The sequence below is a fragment of the Leptinotarsa decemlineata genome, unplaced genomic scaffold, assembly GCF_025532065.1.
Source record: "Leptinotarsa decemlineata unplaced genomic scaffold, Ldec_3_MD MMD2_tig00026282_RagTag_RagTag, whole genome shotgun sequence".
Taxonomy (NCBI): Eukaryota; Metazoa; Arthropoda; class Insecta; order Coleoptera; family Chrysomelidae; genus Leptinotarsa; species Leptinotarsa decemlineata.
The window spans coordinates 7,182,154-7,200,775 of NW_027412668.1; the positions used below are offsets into that span (position 1 = coordinate 7,182,154).

Genomic DNA, 18,622 nt, shown 5'->3' on the forward strand with positions numbered 1-18,622 from the left:
ATTCAGTTATTTCATCTGTTAATCAATTAATGATCATTTATTCCCTTGAAAAAGTAGGTAGTATAGTGAAAGTACACAAAATATTTATAAAACTATATGAGAACTGCTTTCACTCACAAATGGAAAAAATATAAACTTTTAAAACGAATTAAAGTGTCAGATGTTTTGAAGCAAATTTAAATTTTGTTTTTTGAGAAGAGCCTTCATTACACTTGGTAAACAGTAAATTTTGGTAATATTTTTATAAAATTGTTTTACAGTTACTTACGATGTGAACTGTGTGTGTATTGTAGTTTGTGAAACATATTTACTGAATAAATATTATTACTGTAAAACACAAATTAGATAGTCGATATGAACTTGCCTGATGAAGCTATTATATTGAGAAACACATGTTGTGGTTTTGTAAATTATTTAGTGTAAATCTCAAAATAGTGTTACTTGAATACATTATGGGTTTATTTTCATCAAGTATCGACCGATTCCATCACATATATTAATGGTTTGGGGCTATTATAAATTTGATACAGGTTGTAGAAAAATAAAGGAAACTTTTTTTATTTATTTTTTACTTTTAAAGCTGAAAACAAAAAAACAAACAACATATACATATAAATACAAATAAAAATTTACAAAATATGCTTTAATTTATTCACAATGCATTGAAAACGCTACATTTTGAAACTTCATTGTAGAATATACAAAAGATTACCATGAATTTTTTCAATGCTTCAATCACTTTAAAACCTTACAAGTAGGGTTACTTTCATCTATATATAAAATTTTCTTAGAACCTAATTCAAGAAAACGTATGCTATTGTATAGCTGAAATAATATCTTTATGCAGTCTTCACAAACAAAACACAATACAAAAATAATACAGGGTACAAATGAAAAGTTCTAAAAGCAAAACTGTCTCCAAAGTTTTCCTCATGTATGGGTAAATTAAATAACTGAATATTTTGACATAACAAGTGCAATAAATCTTGAAAGAGTGGATGTCGATTATGGAAACTAATAATTAAACTGAGGTGTTCGTGAAATCTTTAATTTTCACATGAATTTAAAACATGAGGAAAACTCAACAGAGATTATTTTTTTTTACAAGTAAAATCTCAAAATAAACGGTAAAATGTGAACACATTATTAAAGTTCCAACTGTTTTCCACTCTCACTTATGATGAAAATAGAAATATTGATGTTTGATATGTATTGGTTTATTTCAAATTTGTTGAAGGCAACAAGAAATAAACCCAAATGGAAAACAGTTTTCCCATTCAATGGGAAATGATAAATGCTGCTGCAGGAATCGAATTGTTTACAACAATTATTTTATTATTCTCATTCGGGTCAATGAAAATTAAACAAGACATATAATAAATATTTCTATTATACCTAATTTCATTGCCTACCTAATTGATGGACTTTGCTAAACTGTCAGTTTTCAGAAGCAAATACAAAACCTATAAGGTCATTACTGAATACTATTGGTTTTGGGTTTCAGGAGACTTCTGGCAAAAATTTTAATGAAACTCAATATATAGAAAAACCTTATTAAAGACTCGATGTCAACAGATGCTGAATGACGAAGACCTGCACCTAAAGTGACAAAGAAGGCTCCGATAATCTTTCAAAAGTTTGATGTAGGGTGTGTTGTCATACTTAAAATTACTTTTTTATTTGTAGAAGTATGAAATGATAAGTGTTATCGAAAAAGTAAAAACCCATTTTGAAAAATGAGACTATGTAATAAGAGGAAATGAACAATTTCATCTATCACGATTTCATTTTAAAAGTGGTTTTTGATATATCAGTCAATAATTAATACACTTGAAAATTCCATTTGATGTATTATTAATTTTTCTGGAGGCAAAGGGATCGATTCATTTTGTTTATTGAAATCACATCATTTGCTTTTTTACCTACTACAGGTGTACTTCAGGGGGGTCACCATAGAAACCGTTGCGATTAGTCCTATCCAATATTGATTTTGACTATATAGTTTTCATTTATTAAGGTTCTTTCTCTTGTGAAGATCAGTAATATATATTAAAATGACTTGATACTGATCAAAGAAAATAATGAAAGTTATCAAATCAGAATGGGAAATCTTTTCACAAAATGTAAAATGAGAAATGAAAATTTATATGTTTTTTTACCACTTTTATTTTTAATTGAAGTTACTGCAGTTTCGTCCAATAAGGACATTTTCAAACTTATACATTAAACAACACAAAATGTGTTTTTTGAAGAATTGGTTACATATCATTAGTTTCATCATAGGCAATAATTTTTTCAAAGCAAGTAGTCGAGATCTACCCACTGTGAACTAAACGTAATACAAACTTTTTGAGCTTTGCCTTGAGAAGGTTGTCAATTCCTCGTTATATACACCATAACAGTTAACAAACATTGAATAATATATGGCACAAATCATATTGTCGGACAAACAAACAAATGTGCGTTTGCTATATTGTGAAAATTATGTCAATATGCTCTCATGTAAAAATTTCAGAATTGAATGACAAGGATACGCCGATGAATAAACAATTCAAAAACATTCCGGAGATGAATTTAAGGCATGATGATTCTGATGGCATATAATTTGAAATCTATGAAAAACACCCATGATTTCTTTTATTCACTGATATGTTATTCAACAAGATTTAATCAAACTAAATATTTTTTGTTAACTACTTCAGTGTTCCAATAATTTTTCTGAAAAAAGGTTGGTCGGGTAACAGAATCAATTTTTTTAAAAACAATTGTTTTCTTGCAGACGTTTCGAATTCAACTGAATTCTTCTTCAGTAGTTTCTTAGTCTTAATATTACTAGTTTAAAAATCATTAGACATATAAGATACATTTGAAAAAAATATTGCAACAAATTTTTGAGACAACACCAATACAAACGGCATGAAACTAATAATTTCAATAGCACAGTCGTAAAGTCAAAATCAACGACATATCAAAATCCAATTGGACATGATATTAGTAGAATCTATACCAACTCACAGATGCCATGTTGTTTCCTCCTGTTCGTAAAAGTGATTTTGGTGAAATTGATGCCGCGAGTGAATCGTTGTATTCGTGTCACCTGTCAGTGTAGGGAGTCTGCAGTATGCTGTCCCACAGTGATTCAAAAGTGCAACAGTCACATTGTCTGCAGCATAATTTTGCTTGTAACTTCTTATGCTTATAACCTTCTGAAGGAAAGTTGATGGCAACATTTAATTGAATTATAATAATAAGTTTTAAAGTTGTTGTGTTCAAGTGGCTTTTTTCCACTGTTCTACTTAATTTGTTTGTTAGGTCAAACACACGGAAAATTTCAATAAAAAATAAAAGGCAATGAACATCAATAAAATCTGCCTACCTGTCCTTAATTGTATCATTATTATTACGACCGTTACCACAGTAGTAGACGAAACATGCGTAAAAAACCTGCAGACCACGGTTAAAAAAACTTATGACACAAACTTCTTTGGTTAATGCATTTAGTATGTTGTCCAAAAAAAAAAAAACAGTAATAACCCTTCAACCATCATCATCTGAACAACAATATATGAATAATTTTGACTGGAACTGGCACCCTCCAGAGTCCTTATTCTTTTGTACATCTCCCTATTATATGTGAAATCTACTGCAATGCATTGATAATATTGAAACAGGGAAGTGTAATGATGTTTGCAATATTTATTGCTGTTCTTAATTCCATCACCTAGAAAGACTTCAATTGAAAATTTGCCAGAAATCTCCAAAAAACCTTCTTTCACCTTCTTTTATCGTTCCTTTCTTCATCAAAACCAAAATACTCCAATTTCAAGCAGCTCAACTTCATAACACTTATTTTGAATAATTTTGTCCAGACTTACTTTTTGACACGATGGAACATGAATTGATTTAAATGAGTTTCAGGAAGGTTTGATAGATAAAGTGTAAGTAAAATTATTTGCTTCATTTATAAATGAGTCACCTGTAATTTTGGACAAAAACAGTTTTGATATACCGAAAAAGCTCAGCCGCCATATAATACAACACTTCAGATCTCCCCAACACAACTACAAACCTGGTTTCATTCCCTATCGTTCAAACTAACTATCCAAGACGTTTGTACTCAAATTAGACGAAGACGACGACTGGATGTTATTTGTGTAAAGGGGTGCCTGCACAAAGGTACAGCTTACAGGTGTACGGGACAACATGACATATTGGGATGGAACCGGCATTTTTTGTGCCTCATCTTGGATGTGATCAGATTCCGAAAGAGATTCGATAGATTTGAATAGTTGTTGGTTTATTTGGGGATGTCGAATCCTGATGGAGTCCACTACGTCCAATAAGTTTTTCGAATCCATAGCGAGGACATGAGCTGCTCCCAACATGCCCCTGAAAGATAAAACAATGCTTATAATTTGGAATTGAAAGTAGCACTCTGAAAATTCCTGTTAGGAATACTCGCAATGCTCAGATATTTTCGATCTATTTTGTTCAACACCACTCATAGAATGAAAGTAACAGGCAACTTATTATATCAGGAGATTGATCTGTTCAACATGGATACATGTAACATCAGGAAGCTTTTAGACGATGATAGTTTTCAAGATTTTAGTTTGAAATTTGACTTATTTATAAGGAAATTAATATTTTCAAATAAATTTCGAAATATTATTCTCTCCCAACTACCTACACAGTAGGGTGCAGTAAACGTCTGTTGAAAAACAACTACTTCACCAGCTAATGCCACGGATATTGAGTTATATCTGACAGACATTTATGCAAGATTACTCACAGAGGCTATAATAATAATAATAATGGAAACATCTACGAGAATAGTCTGATGTTGCATAAATGTCTGTCGGATATAATTCAATATACAGCGTGGTATTAGCCGGGGAAGTAGTTGTTTTTCGACAGACGTTTACCACACCCTACTGTGTAGGTGATTGGTAGAGATTGATATTTAAAAATTTATTTCGAAATATTCATTTCCTTATACATATGTATCTCTTCTCAATAGTTTTCACTTCTGATTTGACTTATTTGCTACCTTTGTATTTCTATGTCAAATTATCGAATGTTATTTGTTTAATATTAATTCATAATAATTGTAAAGTTTTCCCGTAGAATAATAAACAAATAAATAAAATAAAGATCGTCAGTACTCGACTACTACTACCACACAAACCTACTGCTGTAGTAGATTTGCATCAAACCATTTTCTCAATAACTCAATATTAAAGTTACAGGTTCAATAAGGCTAGATTGGAAGTTAGATGAACCTTTCATACTGATAAAGCGTGACCACATTTTATTTGAAAAGTCTACCTACGGTGTCATTGAAAATCTAGTGCAATGTATTTGAAGTGGTGTACTCTTTGATTTGATATTTGAAGAGCACCAACATAGTGAAAATTTTAGTTTTCGACCACTAGGTGGCGTTTATAAAGACATTTGAATAACATCACTGAATCTATAGTAAAACCAATAATGATTGAGAGTAAAGCGCGTTGTCATATCTAAATTTTACGTTACCAGTTTATAGCAGAATCAAAATATAGTAAGCAGTAGAGTTGTAGGTTGTGGCAAATTATAGATAATACACAATACTAGTACGATTAAAAGGTATTATTTATGACAAAAATCAGTAATGAGCTTGTAATGAGTAATACTTATACATTTCCTGATTACTGATCAGTTAAAATTCATTATTTTCTGTATAGTGTTAGATATTTATTACAACTAGTGGCAACGCTGTACGCAACGATATTTCTGTCTTTGTCACTTTACCGTAACTTCCATCTCATCGTTGCAGTCCTCACTAATGTACTTGCAGCCAAGAGCGTATCATTGGTTTGTGAATTATACAGCGTGAATTGTACGTTTTACAGTTAAGTTAGTCAGCAATCGACGTGTTGTGATAACAATTGGTGAAAATAATAGTGCTAATAAGTGTTTAAGCGTTACATAATTATATTTCTACACCGTTCTCAAACTACTCAAAAACTGGGAGACATGGTCGGGCCTTCCACGTCGAAAAAGGTAAAACGGTCGGAGTCTCGGTCAGTAAGAGAAAAACAAATTGTACTGCGAGTATTTCACTGTCTTGAAAGAGATCATCAGCCACCAAAAGATGACTTTGTGCATATGTGCTGTAATTCTACGTGTGTACATTCGAATAACCAACCGGGCATTTCTACATCATTAAGTTCCACAATTACAAAAGATAAATTAGTTGATATGTGCTCTGATTATACCGGTGTACCAAAATCATCGATTTACAAAATACTAAGATAAGCAGAAATTCATGGGGACGTACAAACGCCAAAAACTAGTAGCGGACGAAAAAAAAACACAGTTGATGAAGAAGCCAAAACCAGTATACTCAGAACTATTCACAGTTTCTTTTTCAGAAATGAGCTGCCCACACTACAAACAGTTCTGGAGGCACTTAGCGATCATGAATTGGTCCCAAAAATGGGTAAAGAAACTTTTAGGAAACTTGTAAACGAAATGAATTTTACGTACGGAAAAGTTGACAGGAAAAGCATTCCCTTTGAACGTCAAAAAATAATAGCATGGAGAAGAAACTATCTAAGAAAAATTGACGAATTTCGGAAGCTCAAAAAAAAATTGTACATCATGGACGAGACATGGGTTAACCAAGGACATACGGTCAAAAAAGTATGGCAGGATGGTAATATAACAAGTGCACGACAAGCCTTTATTGAAGGTTTGTCAGTTGGGTTAAAACAGCCATCTGGAAAAGGTAGTCGTCTGATAGTTACGCATATAGGAAGCGACAGTGGATTTTTACCAAATGGTGAATTAATATTTAAATCTAAGAAAACAGGCGACTATCATGAAGAGATGAATGCGGAGGTGTTTGAAAAATGGTTTGAAGGCATCATTCAACTTGTGGAACCTGGGTCTGTCATCGTCATGGACAATGCCCCATACCATAGTCGACATTTAGAACGATTACCGAAACAATCATGGAAAAAAGCAGCAATTCAACAAAATTACACACAGACAAATATAAAAAATTCGCAGTGGATGAAATGGCGTTAAGTCGTGGAATTACAGTTTTAAGGTTACCACCATACCACTGCGAATTAAACCCAATAGAATTAATCTGGGCGCAAGTAAAAGGATATGTGGCACGAGAAAACAGAACATTTAAATTAGTGGACGTGCAACATCACCTACAAGAAGCTATTCGAACTGTTTCTGCAGAAGACTGGAAGAAATGCATGCAGCATGTTTTAAAAGAGGAGCAAAAAATGTGGGACGTAGACAACTGTATTGAACACAATATTGAACCAATCATAATTCACTTTGATGATAGCGGTAGCAACAGTGACGAATCTGAGGTTGAAGATTAGACGAAAATTTGTACATTTACATTTATATTATATTCTATTATCAAAAATTTGTAATTTGTATTTTCTAGTACCCCTGACGATGAGTTTAAGTTACTCGAAAGCTTGAGAATAGTTATAAAGAGTTCACTTATCAATTGCTGCAACCCAATAGTGAAAAAAAGTTTTATATATATATATATATATATATATATATATATATATATATATATATATATATATATATATATATATATATATATATATATATATATATATATATATATATATATATATATATATATATATATGAAATCTGAAGTTTTCACGGATAGGAATATGCTGAACTGGTTTTTCCAGGTATTTGATCCGTGTATGTGATATTATCTCTAATTTCACCTGAAATTAGAGATAATATCACATACACGGATCAAATACCCGGAAAAACCAGTTCAGCATATATATATATATATATATATATATATATATATATATATATATATATATATATATATATATATATTGTGTTTTTTATTAATATTGTTAATTTATTTGGTACCTACTATAATTACCACGATTATTACTCCGTTTTCATAAGGCCCACCTCATGACTACAACGATTAGGTAAATTACGATATTGCAAAGTTTCAATGAAATAAATAAAAAATGTGTATGAATTTTTTAACTAATTGTACTAAGAATTTTTCTTTCATTCTTAATCCTCTCAAAAATTAATAAGCACGCCCCCGATTTGCTGTCAATTGGGCTTACTTCTACTCTCAATCATTATTGGTTTTAGTATAGAAGGCCTTCTTACGGGTATGGCCGATGGGCGTGACCTAATACTTGAAATAGCAAGTTGCTCTCTAGTTGGTTCTTTTTTGTTGGTTATTTTGAACACTGGAACTATTTCAAGTATTAGATTTCAAGATTCAAAAACGGAAATGTTTCCATGTTTCAAATTAAACTTTCAATTCTTTGAAAGTCTGAATACGAAAAGTGAAACGAGATTATGTAATATTATTATCTTCTTCTTCCTTTACTCGGAGATCGGAGATATTCAGAAAACAGTAACAAGCAATCGGGAAATGGATGTTTTTTGATCTGTATCCATTTTGTGTTCTGTGTATCGAAGCGGGCAGAACCTAGAAACAATGAATTCATGTCATTTGCTGTAGATGTCGCCACTCATACTAAAATAAAAATTCTATCGCCAAGGCATCTTATCCAAATCTACCGAAATCTACCGGCGAAAATTCATCTACTGCAATTTATCAACTTGTGTTGAAAATCTACCGAAAAAGTAGAAATCTATCGCATGTGGTCACCCTGTACTGATGTCACCTTATTTCCTGGCTGTGGCATGTGAGGATTTCGCCAAGTTAAATCATCATAACCTTAAAACTATCTAGACTCACTTTCTGTATTCAGCATCTAAAGTCGTGTGGCTGTACTGCTGCGCTAACTTCATGGCGTTCACCAACTCCGCCATATCTTTGGATAAAACCTTGTGAGCCATCTCTACTTCCCGTTGGGCGGCTACTGGAAAAGCCGAAACGATCTCGTCGACGCTGGCTAGCAGCGATCTCAGCTCAATTCCAACCTTCTTGACTAGTTCGAGGTACTGCTCCGCTACGGCTTGTTGAACGCCTTGAGAGAGTGACATTACGGCCCTCACTACGTCGGTTGTGCATTCGTAGACGCGGTCGTGGGAACGGTCTAAATTAGCGGTGGGGTTTTGAGTCGGTTCCTGAAAAAAAGGAATAATGAAGGTAATGGAGGAGCTTGACACTGTCTGTCACCGAAGTATAGAATGAATTAGGATATGCCTATTCTATGGAGTGGAAAAAAAATGTAGTATACGATCAATTCTCCTAGCGGGTTGATGATCAAAATCAATAAATGAGTAGTCATTATTCTCCAACAGAATTCCCTTGCAAAGGAGGGTGCTGCAAGCAACTTTATCGGACCAGAACCTGTCATTGGCATCGCTTTAGACTTTGCCACCTGGACGGCAAGAAGATTTATGAACTTCTGAGCAAAATCTTCCAGGATTGGCTCACTCCAAGGCGTTTATTCACACTTCGAAGCTTAATACCTAACAGTTGTTGGACTACAGTAGGGATGAACTACGATGTCTAACAGGCCTTCTTACAGGTCACTGTCATTTGAATCGTTATATGCAGAGGCTTGGACTGTCGGAAGACAGTGTGTGTCGCCTCTGTTTTAGAAAATGATGAAACAGCAGAGCATATACTTTGTGCCTGCTCAGCTGGGGATCGAATCAGGTTTTTAGAGTTCGACAGAGCCGTACTGACCTGAAAGACCACTCACCATACAAACTAATCGGCTTCGTTAAGAAGCTGGGTTTATTTGGTCGAGTGTGAATAGGTGTGAGCCACAATAAACCCTTGCGGGTTGCGGTGGAGGGTCGAATAGACCCACTCACTTTGTTTACTTTGTCTGTTGCAGTGGCTAAGATTAGACTGTTAAAACAAATGAATAAAAGAATTAATATCAAATTTTACATGAAAAATTAAATAAAGTGTAACAAAGAGTATGTAATATTAACAAAGATCTATGATGACTCTGCTATAAGTAAAGCAAGAGTTAACGAGATGTATTAAGCCCCAGACATCGCAGCACGTTAACAACTGACGAAAACGAAAAAAAAGTGAATGAAATGGTTATGAACAATCGCCTAATCACAATCAGGGAAGTCTTTGATGATTTTCCGAAAGCAACAAAAAAAGGCAAGATTTGTGGAAAAGCAACTCATGCATTATGCACTATAATAATGCGGCCTGCTCACACTTCATTGCTCATTCTCGAATTTTTGTCCAAACACAATACTGTAGCGATGTCCTAGCCTCCATATTCGCCAGACATAACTCAGTGTGACTTTCCTTGTTTTCCCAAAATGAAGAGAATCTCAAAGGACCATCGTTTTACAACCATAGATGACATTTGAAGTGCGTCGTTGAAAGAGCTAAAGGTTATCCCATAGATCGAGTTTGAGAAGTAAATATTTTTTTCATAAAACCAAAATTCCAGGCATTTTCTGAATATACCTCTTAAGAGAACATTCAATAGGCTTGTGATGCACTGTTTCGAACCTTTGGTGTAGTAATGAATATTACTGGAGTTTTTTCCCCAACACCAAACCTTTTTTTTTTTCAACACCTCGACACGTGTTTAGATTACCAAGTGGTCATCTTCAACAGGAAGATCAAACTGTTTGATATTTTTCTTGAAGATGATTACTTGGTGATCGAAACACGTGTTAAAATAACGGTTTGGTGTTGGGGAAAACTCCAGTAATGTTCATTACTACATCAAAGGTTCCAAATAGTGCATGATAAGTGCATGAATGACATGAGTGCCAAGACGTAAATCTTTTAATTTTTTTAGTTGTTGGAGTCAATGTTCGTTTTTCAATGGACAGTCCATATTTATTATTATGTCACTGATTTTGTGACATCATCTGTCAGGCATAGAGATAATAAGTCAATTGACAGATTGTAAACTTACTTCGAGATAATCAAATACACAAATCAACTTCGAAACAAACATACTATCGTAAAACAAAACAAACAAGTTCTGATATCACATGCAAATTCATGCAAATACTGAGTAAAACAAAGAGATGTACATGAGCCATTATCCTTAGAAAACCTACAATTTGTTCGATTACTCATTCATATTTTCCTTCAGAAATTAGAAAGGGTGAACGGTGTATTTATTAGCCATAGTTGCCACCCACGGCATCTATCCCTTTTGTGACTGTGCTGTGGGTCAATGGTCTCCTTCTAAAGGAACCATTCCCAAAATTCAATGAAATTATATAAATTCAAAATTTTGTTTACCTTCAAACAACAAATTGTACATAAATAATAAAAATACAACTCTACTTACAAAGGCTACCTAAATAAATGCAATGGGATTTTTAATGGTGTTGAAGAAAATGAAACAAAAAGAGAAGGAAATGAGAATTCTCATATTGTATCCTTTGCTCAAAATAAACAATGTTACCAAATTATTTTTCAAATTATAACATTTTTACAGAGGACTGGATAATGCTGGTAAAAACACAACAATAATGAAAAAATTCAATGGTGAACCTATCGATACCATTTCTCCTACTTTAGGATTCAATATAAAAACTTTGGAGCATGAAGGGTTAGTTTTGAAATACATACCCTAAACACAACCAACTACAAGACTGCCTTGTGGGTGGTTGTAAAATTTGTAATACATTCAAGTAAACTGATGAAAATGAATCAACTTACCTTTTTATCAGACTCGCCTATCACAGATCCGCTTTGAGCACTGTCACTCATCTCTTTCCTTCCACTGGGCGTCATTGTATTGGTCAGCGACCCTGCAGGAGAGTGGCTCTTGCTGCTGCTCATAGAACCGGCATTACTCTGTGTGCCATTGTTGCCTCTGCTGCTGCCTGAAGATACCGTAGTTGGAGGATGCTGGTAGGGGACCGGGTTAATGTAGCTAGGACTTGTTGGAGGTGAAGTTAAGCCACTTTCTGGAGTGTCTTGGTCGTCTGGGTTGTGACTCATGCTAAGTCTTTTCTAGAGGAGTGATTAAAAAATTCAGTTAACCAAGTTGGAAGCTTAAAAATTTTTCTTATTTCAACTTACCAAATGAGTTTCAGATTCTGCTAACCATTTAGAGTCTTCCTCGGATTCCAATTGTTGCTGCCTCAGTTTTTGCCTCAGCATGTTATTGAAATTTGTCGAATTGTCATAACGAACATTTTCCAATAAAAGTTGGTCCCCGTACAATGTAGACAAGGGCTGAAATGATCATTTCCTATTAAATTCATATTTAATATGATGTCTCCAACAAAAGTTCAACAATTTTTCTCCAATTTCTTGATAAAAATAAAATGGAAATATTTGAAAATAAAAGTATTCAAAAAAGGTGCAACATGCAGGATACATATATTATAATCGATGACAAATGAAGAAAAGAAAAAAAACCAGAACGTGCAAAAAGTAACAATGCCATGAATAGAAATTGAAATTCCGTGACTATAGAAAATATCTAGAACACACAAGTCACTCTTCAGAAATTTTCCTATCTCAGGTGCATGCAAAATATACTTATATATCAATTAATTATTCAAAGAAATAATTTGGGGTGGATTAGTTCACAATTATCAACATAAGAACATTGTAATATGTGTCACATTCATATAGTACGCAATGAATTGTTGTGACATTATAGTTTTCAAGTTTGTGCAAGCATTTCACTCAGACCACGAAAAAAATCTGCCTCATCGGGGCACCTTACACGAATGTCCTGTAAGATATAATTCAAAAGGGCGAAGATGTTGAAATACTCATCAGTGCGGACAATATAAATGAAAGGTTTCCATCCTTTCTAAAACTGTCGATAGTCATTCCTTTTCATAAGAGTAACTCTGTAGATGATCTCAATCGACCAATATCTTTTGTCCGTACTATTGCAAAAATAATTGAAAAATTAGTTATGAGAAGGCCCAATGGATTCCAGAACATGATGTAGTATTATCTTTCCTGTTTGGGGTGTCTTTCAATGTGAATGCTGGAGATGTTGCAGCAGTCTTGTTTTGAGACCTTATAAAGCATTTGACTGCGTTGATCATAAATTACTGCTATATAAGCTGAAAACCAATAGATGTAGATGGGTAACTCTACGGTAGTTTGAGTCGTACCTCGAAGGTAATAGTTAAATTGTAAAAACAACAAATACTGGAGTACTACAAGGATCGGTTGTCGGTCCCATTTTATTCTTGTGTTCAACGATTTGGTAACACTTCTGGAACCTTTACTCTGTCACTGAAAACATCACTGTATTGTTGAAAAGATATAACCACTGAGAAAAAAGCTCATTATTAAAAAAAATTAGTCTTCTTGGTGTGACTCCAATCTACTCTCCTTCAATATCTTCAAAACAAATATTGTGACTTTCAAATGTCCACTACGGAATTTATCTGTAGAGGATATCATTGAAAACAAAAATGAATTCAACACCAACATAATATAAATACCGGACAAAGCTTCAGATCTACAGTTAATTCACCAACGTATCTAGGAGCAGAAATATTTAATTTGTTACCTAATTATGTGAGAGAGTGTAATAAACTGACATAATTAAAAAACACAATTTTTTTTTTCTGAATGAAATATATTACTCGCTCAACGAGTTTCTTATTTATTGACACTGCAAGTCTGGATAATTTAACCAGTATTGCAAATATTCAACTGTGATTTATGCTATATATCTTAATTAGAGACCGACTTTAGTTGGTCGTTGATGAGGCTTTGTCCTCGCAGTTAACACATATACCACTGAAGATGTCTGTCACAGTAGCAGACGAAACGTTTGGTACTAAAACATCAATTTCACTATGGCCTACCAGCTTGAATTTTATTCACTCCAACTGTGATTTCTGCAGTGACAGTCTATGTTCTTATAATATGTACATTACTTTGTGACTATTCCTATAGAAATGTAAATTTGTCTTTGGTGTAAATAAGTGAAAAGATGACCCTATATTAAAACTGGATTCATTGTCTTGATAATTTACTTATACAGTGCGAGTCTCTAACATGGAAGAAATTCACTAAATCAAAGGTGTTGTTTCTTTCGGAAATATGCTCGGACACGTCGATGAAGTATGTCAGGGATACCTGACAGTGACATTGTCATAAAAAAGTTATAAAAAAAGTAAGGAGAGTAGTATCTATCGCATTCCAATCATATTTGTGCACAAAAACTGTTAGTCGTTTCATAATTTGTTGTTCGCCATTAGTAAAATGCCGTACTTAACTGAAACACATAAGATTGAAATTCTAATGATGATTGGCTACGCGGCTACGGAGATAGGACAAGAACACAAAATGAAGTTACCCATTTATTCAGAGATAAGTATCCTGATTTACCACCCATATCGCGAAGTACCATAAGCAAGATCGAAAAACAGTTCCGGGAAAATGGACATTTAAGAAAAACAAATAATCATCGTCGGAGTGCGCTCAGTGAAGAGGTCAAAATAAATGTTCTTCTCTCTGTCGAAGAAAATCCCCATGTTCCCACTAGGCAATATGTCATCCATATAAAATAACAATACTCCAGGAACTCACCGAAGATAATCCAGATAGAAGACTCCAGTTTTGCGAACAAATGATGGATCTACTAGACAGGAATGTTGTACAAAAAGAAAACGTTTTATTTTCTGACGAATCAACGTTTATGTTGAATGGTGTGGTAAATCGTCAAAATTGTCGTTATTAAGCAGACAGAAACCCACACTGAATGAGCGAAGGCTGCACTCAACATCCAGAAAAAGTCAATGTTTGAGCAGGGATTGTTGGTGATCGAGTTATAGGACCGATTTTCTTTCAAGAAAATCTTACTGGAGGACCTAGTTCAGAATTTGTCTATTTTGTTCCCTTGTCCTATAGAAGCTGACGTCCCGAATAAAAACATCTGGTTTCAACAAGGCGGCGTGCCTCCTCATTTTGCAAGACCTGTCGGTGAGTACCTGAATGATGTATTTCCAGGCAGATGGATTGGCAGAAGAGGACCCTATGAATGGCCACCTAGGTCTCCGGATTTAACACCTTTGGACTTTTTCTTATGGGGTTACTTGAAGAGCAAAGTTTTTAAGATCAAACCGGCAAATATTGAAGATTTAAAAGAACGAATAAGACTGGAGTGTAGTCTAATTTCCGTCGAAGTAATCAGAAATGTTCAAAACGAGTTTCAGTTACGTTTAGGGTATTGTCAGTTAATAAATGGACAACATTTTGAACACTTGTTGAAGAAAGGCTATTGAATTGAACTCATTTTTTGAATTAGATAATGTTTATTGAATATCTTTTAAAGGACAAGTAGTAAAAAATTGAAATTTGGCAGGCATGTGCAACTTGTTGATCCCTTTAATAAAAGTCATTAAAAAAACAGGGTTGTCATTTGAAAAAATGATCGATGACGTCATATCTCATATTTGAGACACACTGTATAATTTTTTTTTGCATTAAAATAAAGGCAATTTAAAATACTAATCGACGTGTCCGAGCATATTTCCATGTAAGAGACTCGCACTGTATATTCTTTGAAGTATTCTTAGACAGAGTTAGTCAAAGGTATGAATTCAGTCATTTGCTATATAGAGCTATAAAAATTTAGAGTAACGATACTGTATATATCATTTTCAATATGTGGCTTCTTTGGAAATCAGACTTGCTTTTCTTTTCAGAAAGTTGCGGTTTTTGAATTGCTCAACAAAATAAATAAGATGCAAAAACCTTGCAAAATAACATTTCATAACTGTACCAATAATCAAAACAAAAATGTCTAACAAAAAATATTTAAAAATATATTTATCAAAACATGCATCATGCCAATCACGAAGAAGCACAACAGAAAAGTATCACACAGTTAAGTCATCCAAAACAAGCAAACAGAACACTCGAAACACTTCCATGCCTCTTTCGAACCTGAGCGGACGCTTTTTGCACGAAAAACTGCTGTTTATGGGCGCAACTCTTAACATCTGCCCCTCCAAAGTCATAAATACTCTCCTCGAAATGTTGCATCTCTTTCGACTTGTCACTAAACTGATAGACGATAGGGGTGGGATGGAAATTAGGGATGTTCTCGACATCGTAACCTCCCGGTTGGGGAATGATACGGGCATTGCGATCCAAAGAACCCATTTTGGGAGAAAAAGTCGTCTGCCTTTCCAGGGAACCCATTTTGGGAGAGACGTTTCTGGATTTCCGCTCCAAAGAACCCACTTTGGGGCTGAAAACTCCAGAACTACTGTGGGAGCTCATGTTGCGCTCTAAAGAGTTCAACTTGGAGGAGGAACTGGCATTATCAGAGGCCATTCTCTCCAGAGAACCCATTCGAGGGGTGGCACTGCCAGTGCTAGAACGAGACGAAGTACGTTCCAGAGTACTAGAGGGCTTGCTTGGTTCAACCCCTTCTGGTACTTCGGGATCTAGTTTTTGAAGGTTCTGTATGGCTATGGGTTGGGTTACAAGGATGGGGTCTGGAGTATCGTCTGTTTTCTTAAATTTAACTGCTACTGTGTTAAATACCGAAGCTGGAGTGTTGTAAGCTGCCGGGCTGATTCCTCTGCATTCGTTTTCTTTCATAAGGTGGGCGAGTACTTCTGGATTTTGGGCCACTATGTACGTTTGCGATACGAGACCAGTTGTGGCATCTGTTGATGAATATAACGAGGGATCCACAGCTGAAAAATCGAAGTTTTGCATTTAAGAGTCTGACAATCTGTTGTTAAAATGCCACCCGTATTTTTTTATTTGAAGATTTTTTAAATATATCTTTCTATACAATTGTGAATATCATGTTATTTTTGGAAACATTGATTAATCATCAAGATGGAAATAACATTGTAAACTCCATCTTCTATACTGAGTTCGGATTTCAGTTGTCTAAAGAGGTGTTGACAGATTTGAAATCAAAAATAAAATTCAAATTAACACTAACTGATACGTCAAACTATAAGATTTTCACCAATAGCTTCCTGAATGAAAATGATAAATCTCATTTATTCACAAACATTTTATACCTAATATTAGCTATTACCTACGGTCCAATCAGATAAATAATCAATTCAACCACCAGAAACACCAGAAATAATCAATCATTTAATTTCTAGTAAAAAAAGGTAAACAAAAATAATTATGTAACATAGTAGTTCGATTCAAGTATGAATTCCTGGTAAAGTCAGATTGAACAGAGGCGAATTATTCAAATCAATCTGATTGTTTATTAGATATTGAGAATTTTTGAATTAATTCATTTCCTTACTTTAAAATAGGTTAAGTTTCAAACCTTTTTTTATAGCAATTAGGAGTTTTGAATTCATGACTGAACTCATCTCCCTCTGTAAGAAAGTGAGTGGCATACATTGATTTCAAATTTCCCATTCTGGAAACTTGTTTCTATGTTCTCTCATGCGTGCTTCAAATGTTCTTCCAGTTTGACCTAAGTAAAACATTGGACATGATCGACAAGATAATTCATAAACTCCTGACCTGACACCAAACTATTGTCATTATTATTTTCAATATACGTGCTCGGGTTATTTGTGTTTCATAGGCCGGATTTACCTCTTTATTTTGTAAGAACTTAGAAATCTTTATGCTAAGTTGTCCCAAATATTTTAGGGCTTCATAAAGAAATGTTTGTATCATTTTAGTTGAAGTGCACACACATACACACACACTTACCTTGCATTGGATAACGGCTAGGCTTCGGAGGGGCGGCAAAATCGTCGCAGGGTCCCCAAGACATGGCCGCCATTTTCCTGTTCTCCCTCCTAAGCGTCTCTTGCTGAACGCTCTTCTCTTCCAACAAGATTTCTTGCAGAATTTCCTTGATGTCCTTGAAACTGGGCCTCTTGCTCGGTTCGTAAGACCAGCACTGTGACATGAGCGAATAAAGACGGGGCGGACAATCGGGCGGCAAAGGAAGCCGTTCACCGTTTTCTATCTTGCCTATCACGTCGTTGTTTTTCACTCCTTGGAATGGCTTGACACCGAGCATCAGGATTTCCCAGATGCATACTCCTAAAAGAAACATTGTTTGGGGATAAATAAACCTGGAGCTTCAGCAAAAGCGAGTATATATAAATCAGGCAGAGAGTTTGCTTGTCTCAATTTAACAATCATAATGATTCACACATGTTCTATTGAAAAATTCTTTACTTGGTTTGAAATATATGAATTACTCACCAAACATCCACACGTCGCTAGCTGTAGTGAATCTCCTGAAGTTGATGCTCTCCGGACTCATCCACTTTATGGGCAACTTCATTTTAGACGCCTTGTAGTAACTCTGGTCGTCGCCCATACATCGAGAGAGACCGAAATCCGCTAACTTCACACACTTATCAGTACTGACCAGAACGTTTCTAGCTGCTATATCCCTATGTACATATTTCTTAGATTCTAAGTAACTTAGCGCTGTCGATAATTGGAATGCATATAGTAAGAGAGTGGCGAGATCGAGACGGTTCTTGTTGTTCTGCAGGTAAGAACGCAACTCTCCGAGTCGGGCTAGCTCCATGACGAGCCACACGGGCGAATCGGAACATAGTCCGATCAATTTGATGATGTGTTGGTGGTCGAATTTCTGCATTATATCTGAAAGCAATGGAATTACATTATGATTTGAAAAGAAACGGTCTATGAACATTGATGTAAACATTCCTCAATGACTTA

General features: G+C 34.6%; 1 protein-coding gene across 7 annotated transcripts in view; it reads right to left on the reverse strand.

Moving 5' to 3' along the window:
- Window positions 1-624: 624 nt before the first annotated feature.
- The window catches only part of Fak (protein tyrosine kinase 2 Fak), a 117,919-nt gene continuing 99,921 nt past the window's right edge, over window positions 625-18,622 (reverse strand). For all 7 annotated transcript variants that reach the window (XM_074179738.1, XM_074179737.1, XM_074179735.1 and 4 more), the window contains 7 exons: window positions 18,134-18,544; window positions 17,630-17,968; window positions 16,472-16,626; window positions 12,017-12,172; window positions 11,651-11,947; window positions 8,780-9,111; window positions 625-4,389 (listed from right to left, as the gene is read on the reverse strand). In XM_074179738.1, the coding sequence (XP_074035839.1) occupies window positions 4,095-4,389; window positions 8,780-9,111; window positions 11,651-11,947; window positions 12,017-12,172; window positions 16,472-16,626; window positions 17,630-17,968; window positions 18,134-18,544 (1,985 nt within the window). In that variant the 3' untranslated portion in view covers window positions 625-4,094. The remainder of the gene's footprint in view (window positions 4,390-8,779; window positions 9,112-11,650; window positions 11,948-12,016; window positions 12,173-16,471; window positions 16,627-17,629; window positions 17,969-18,133; window positions 18,545-18,622) is intronic.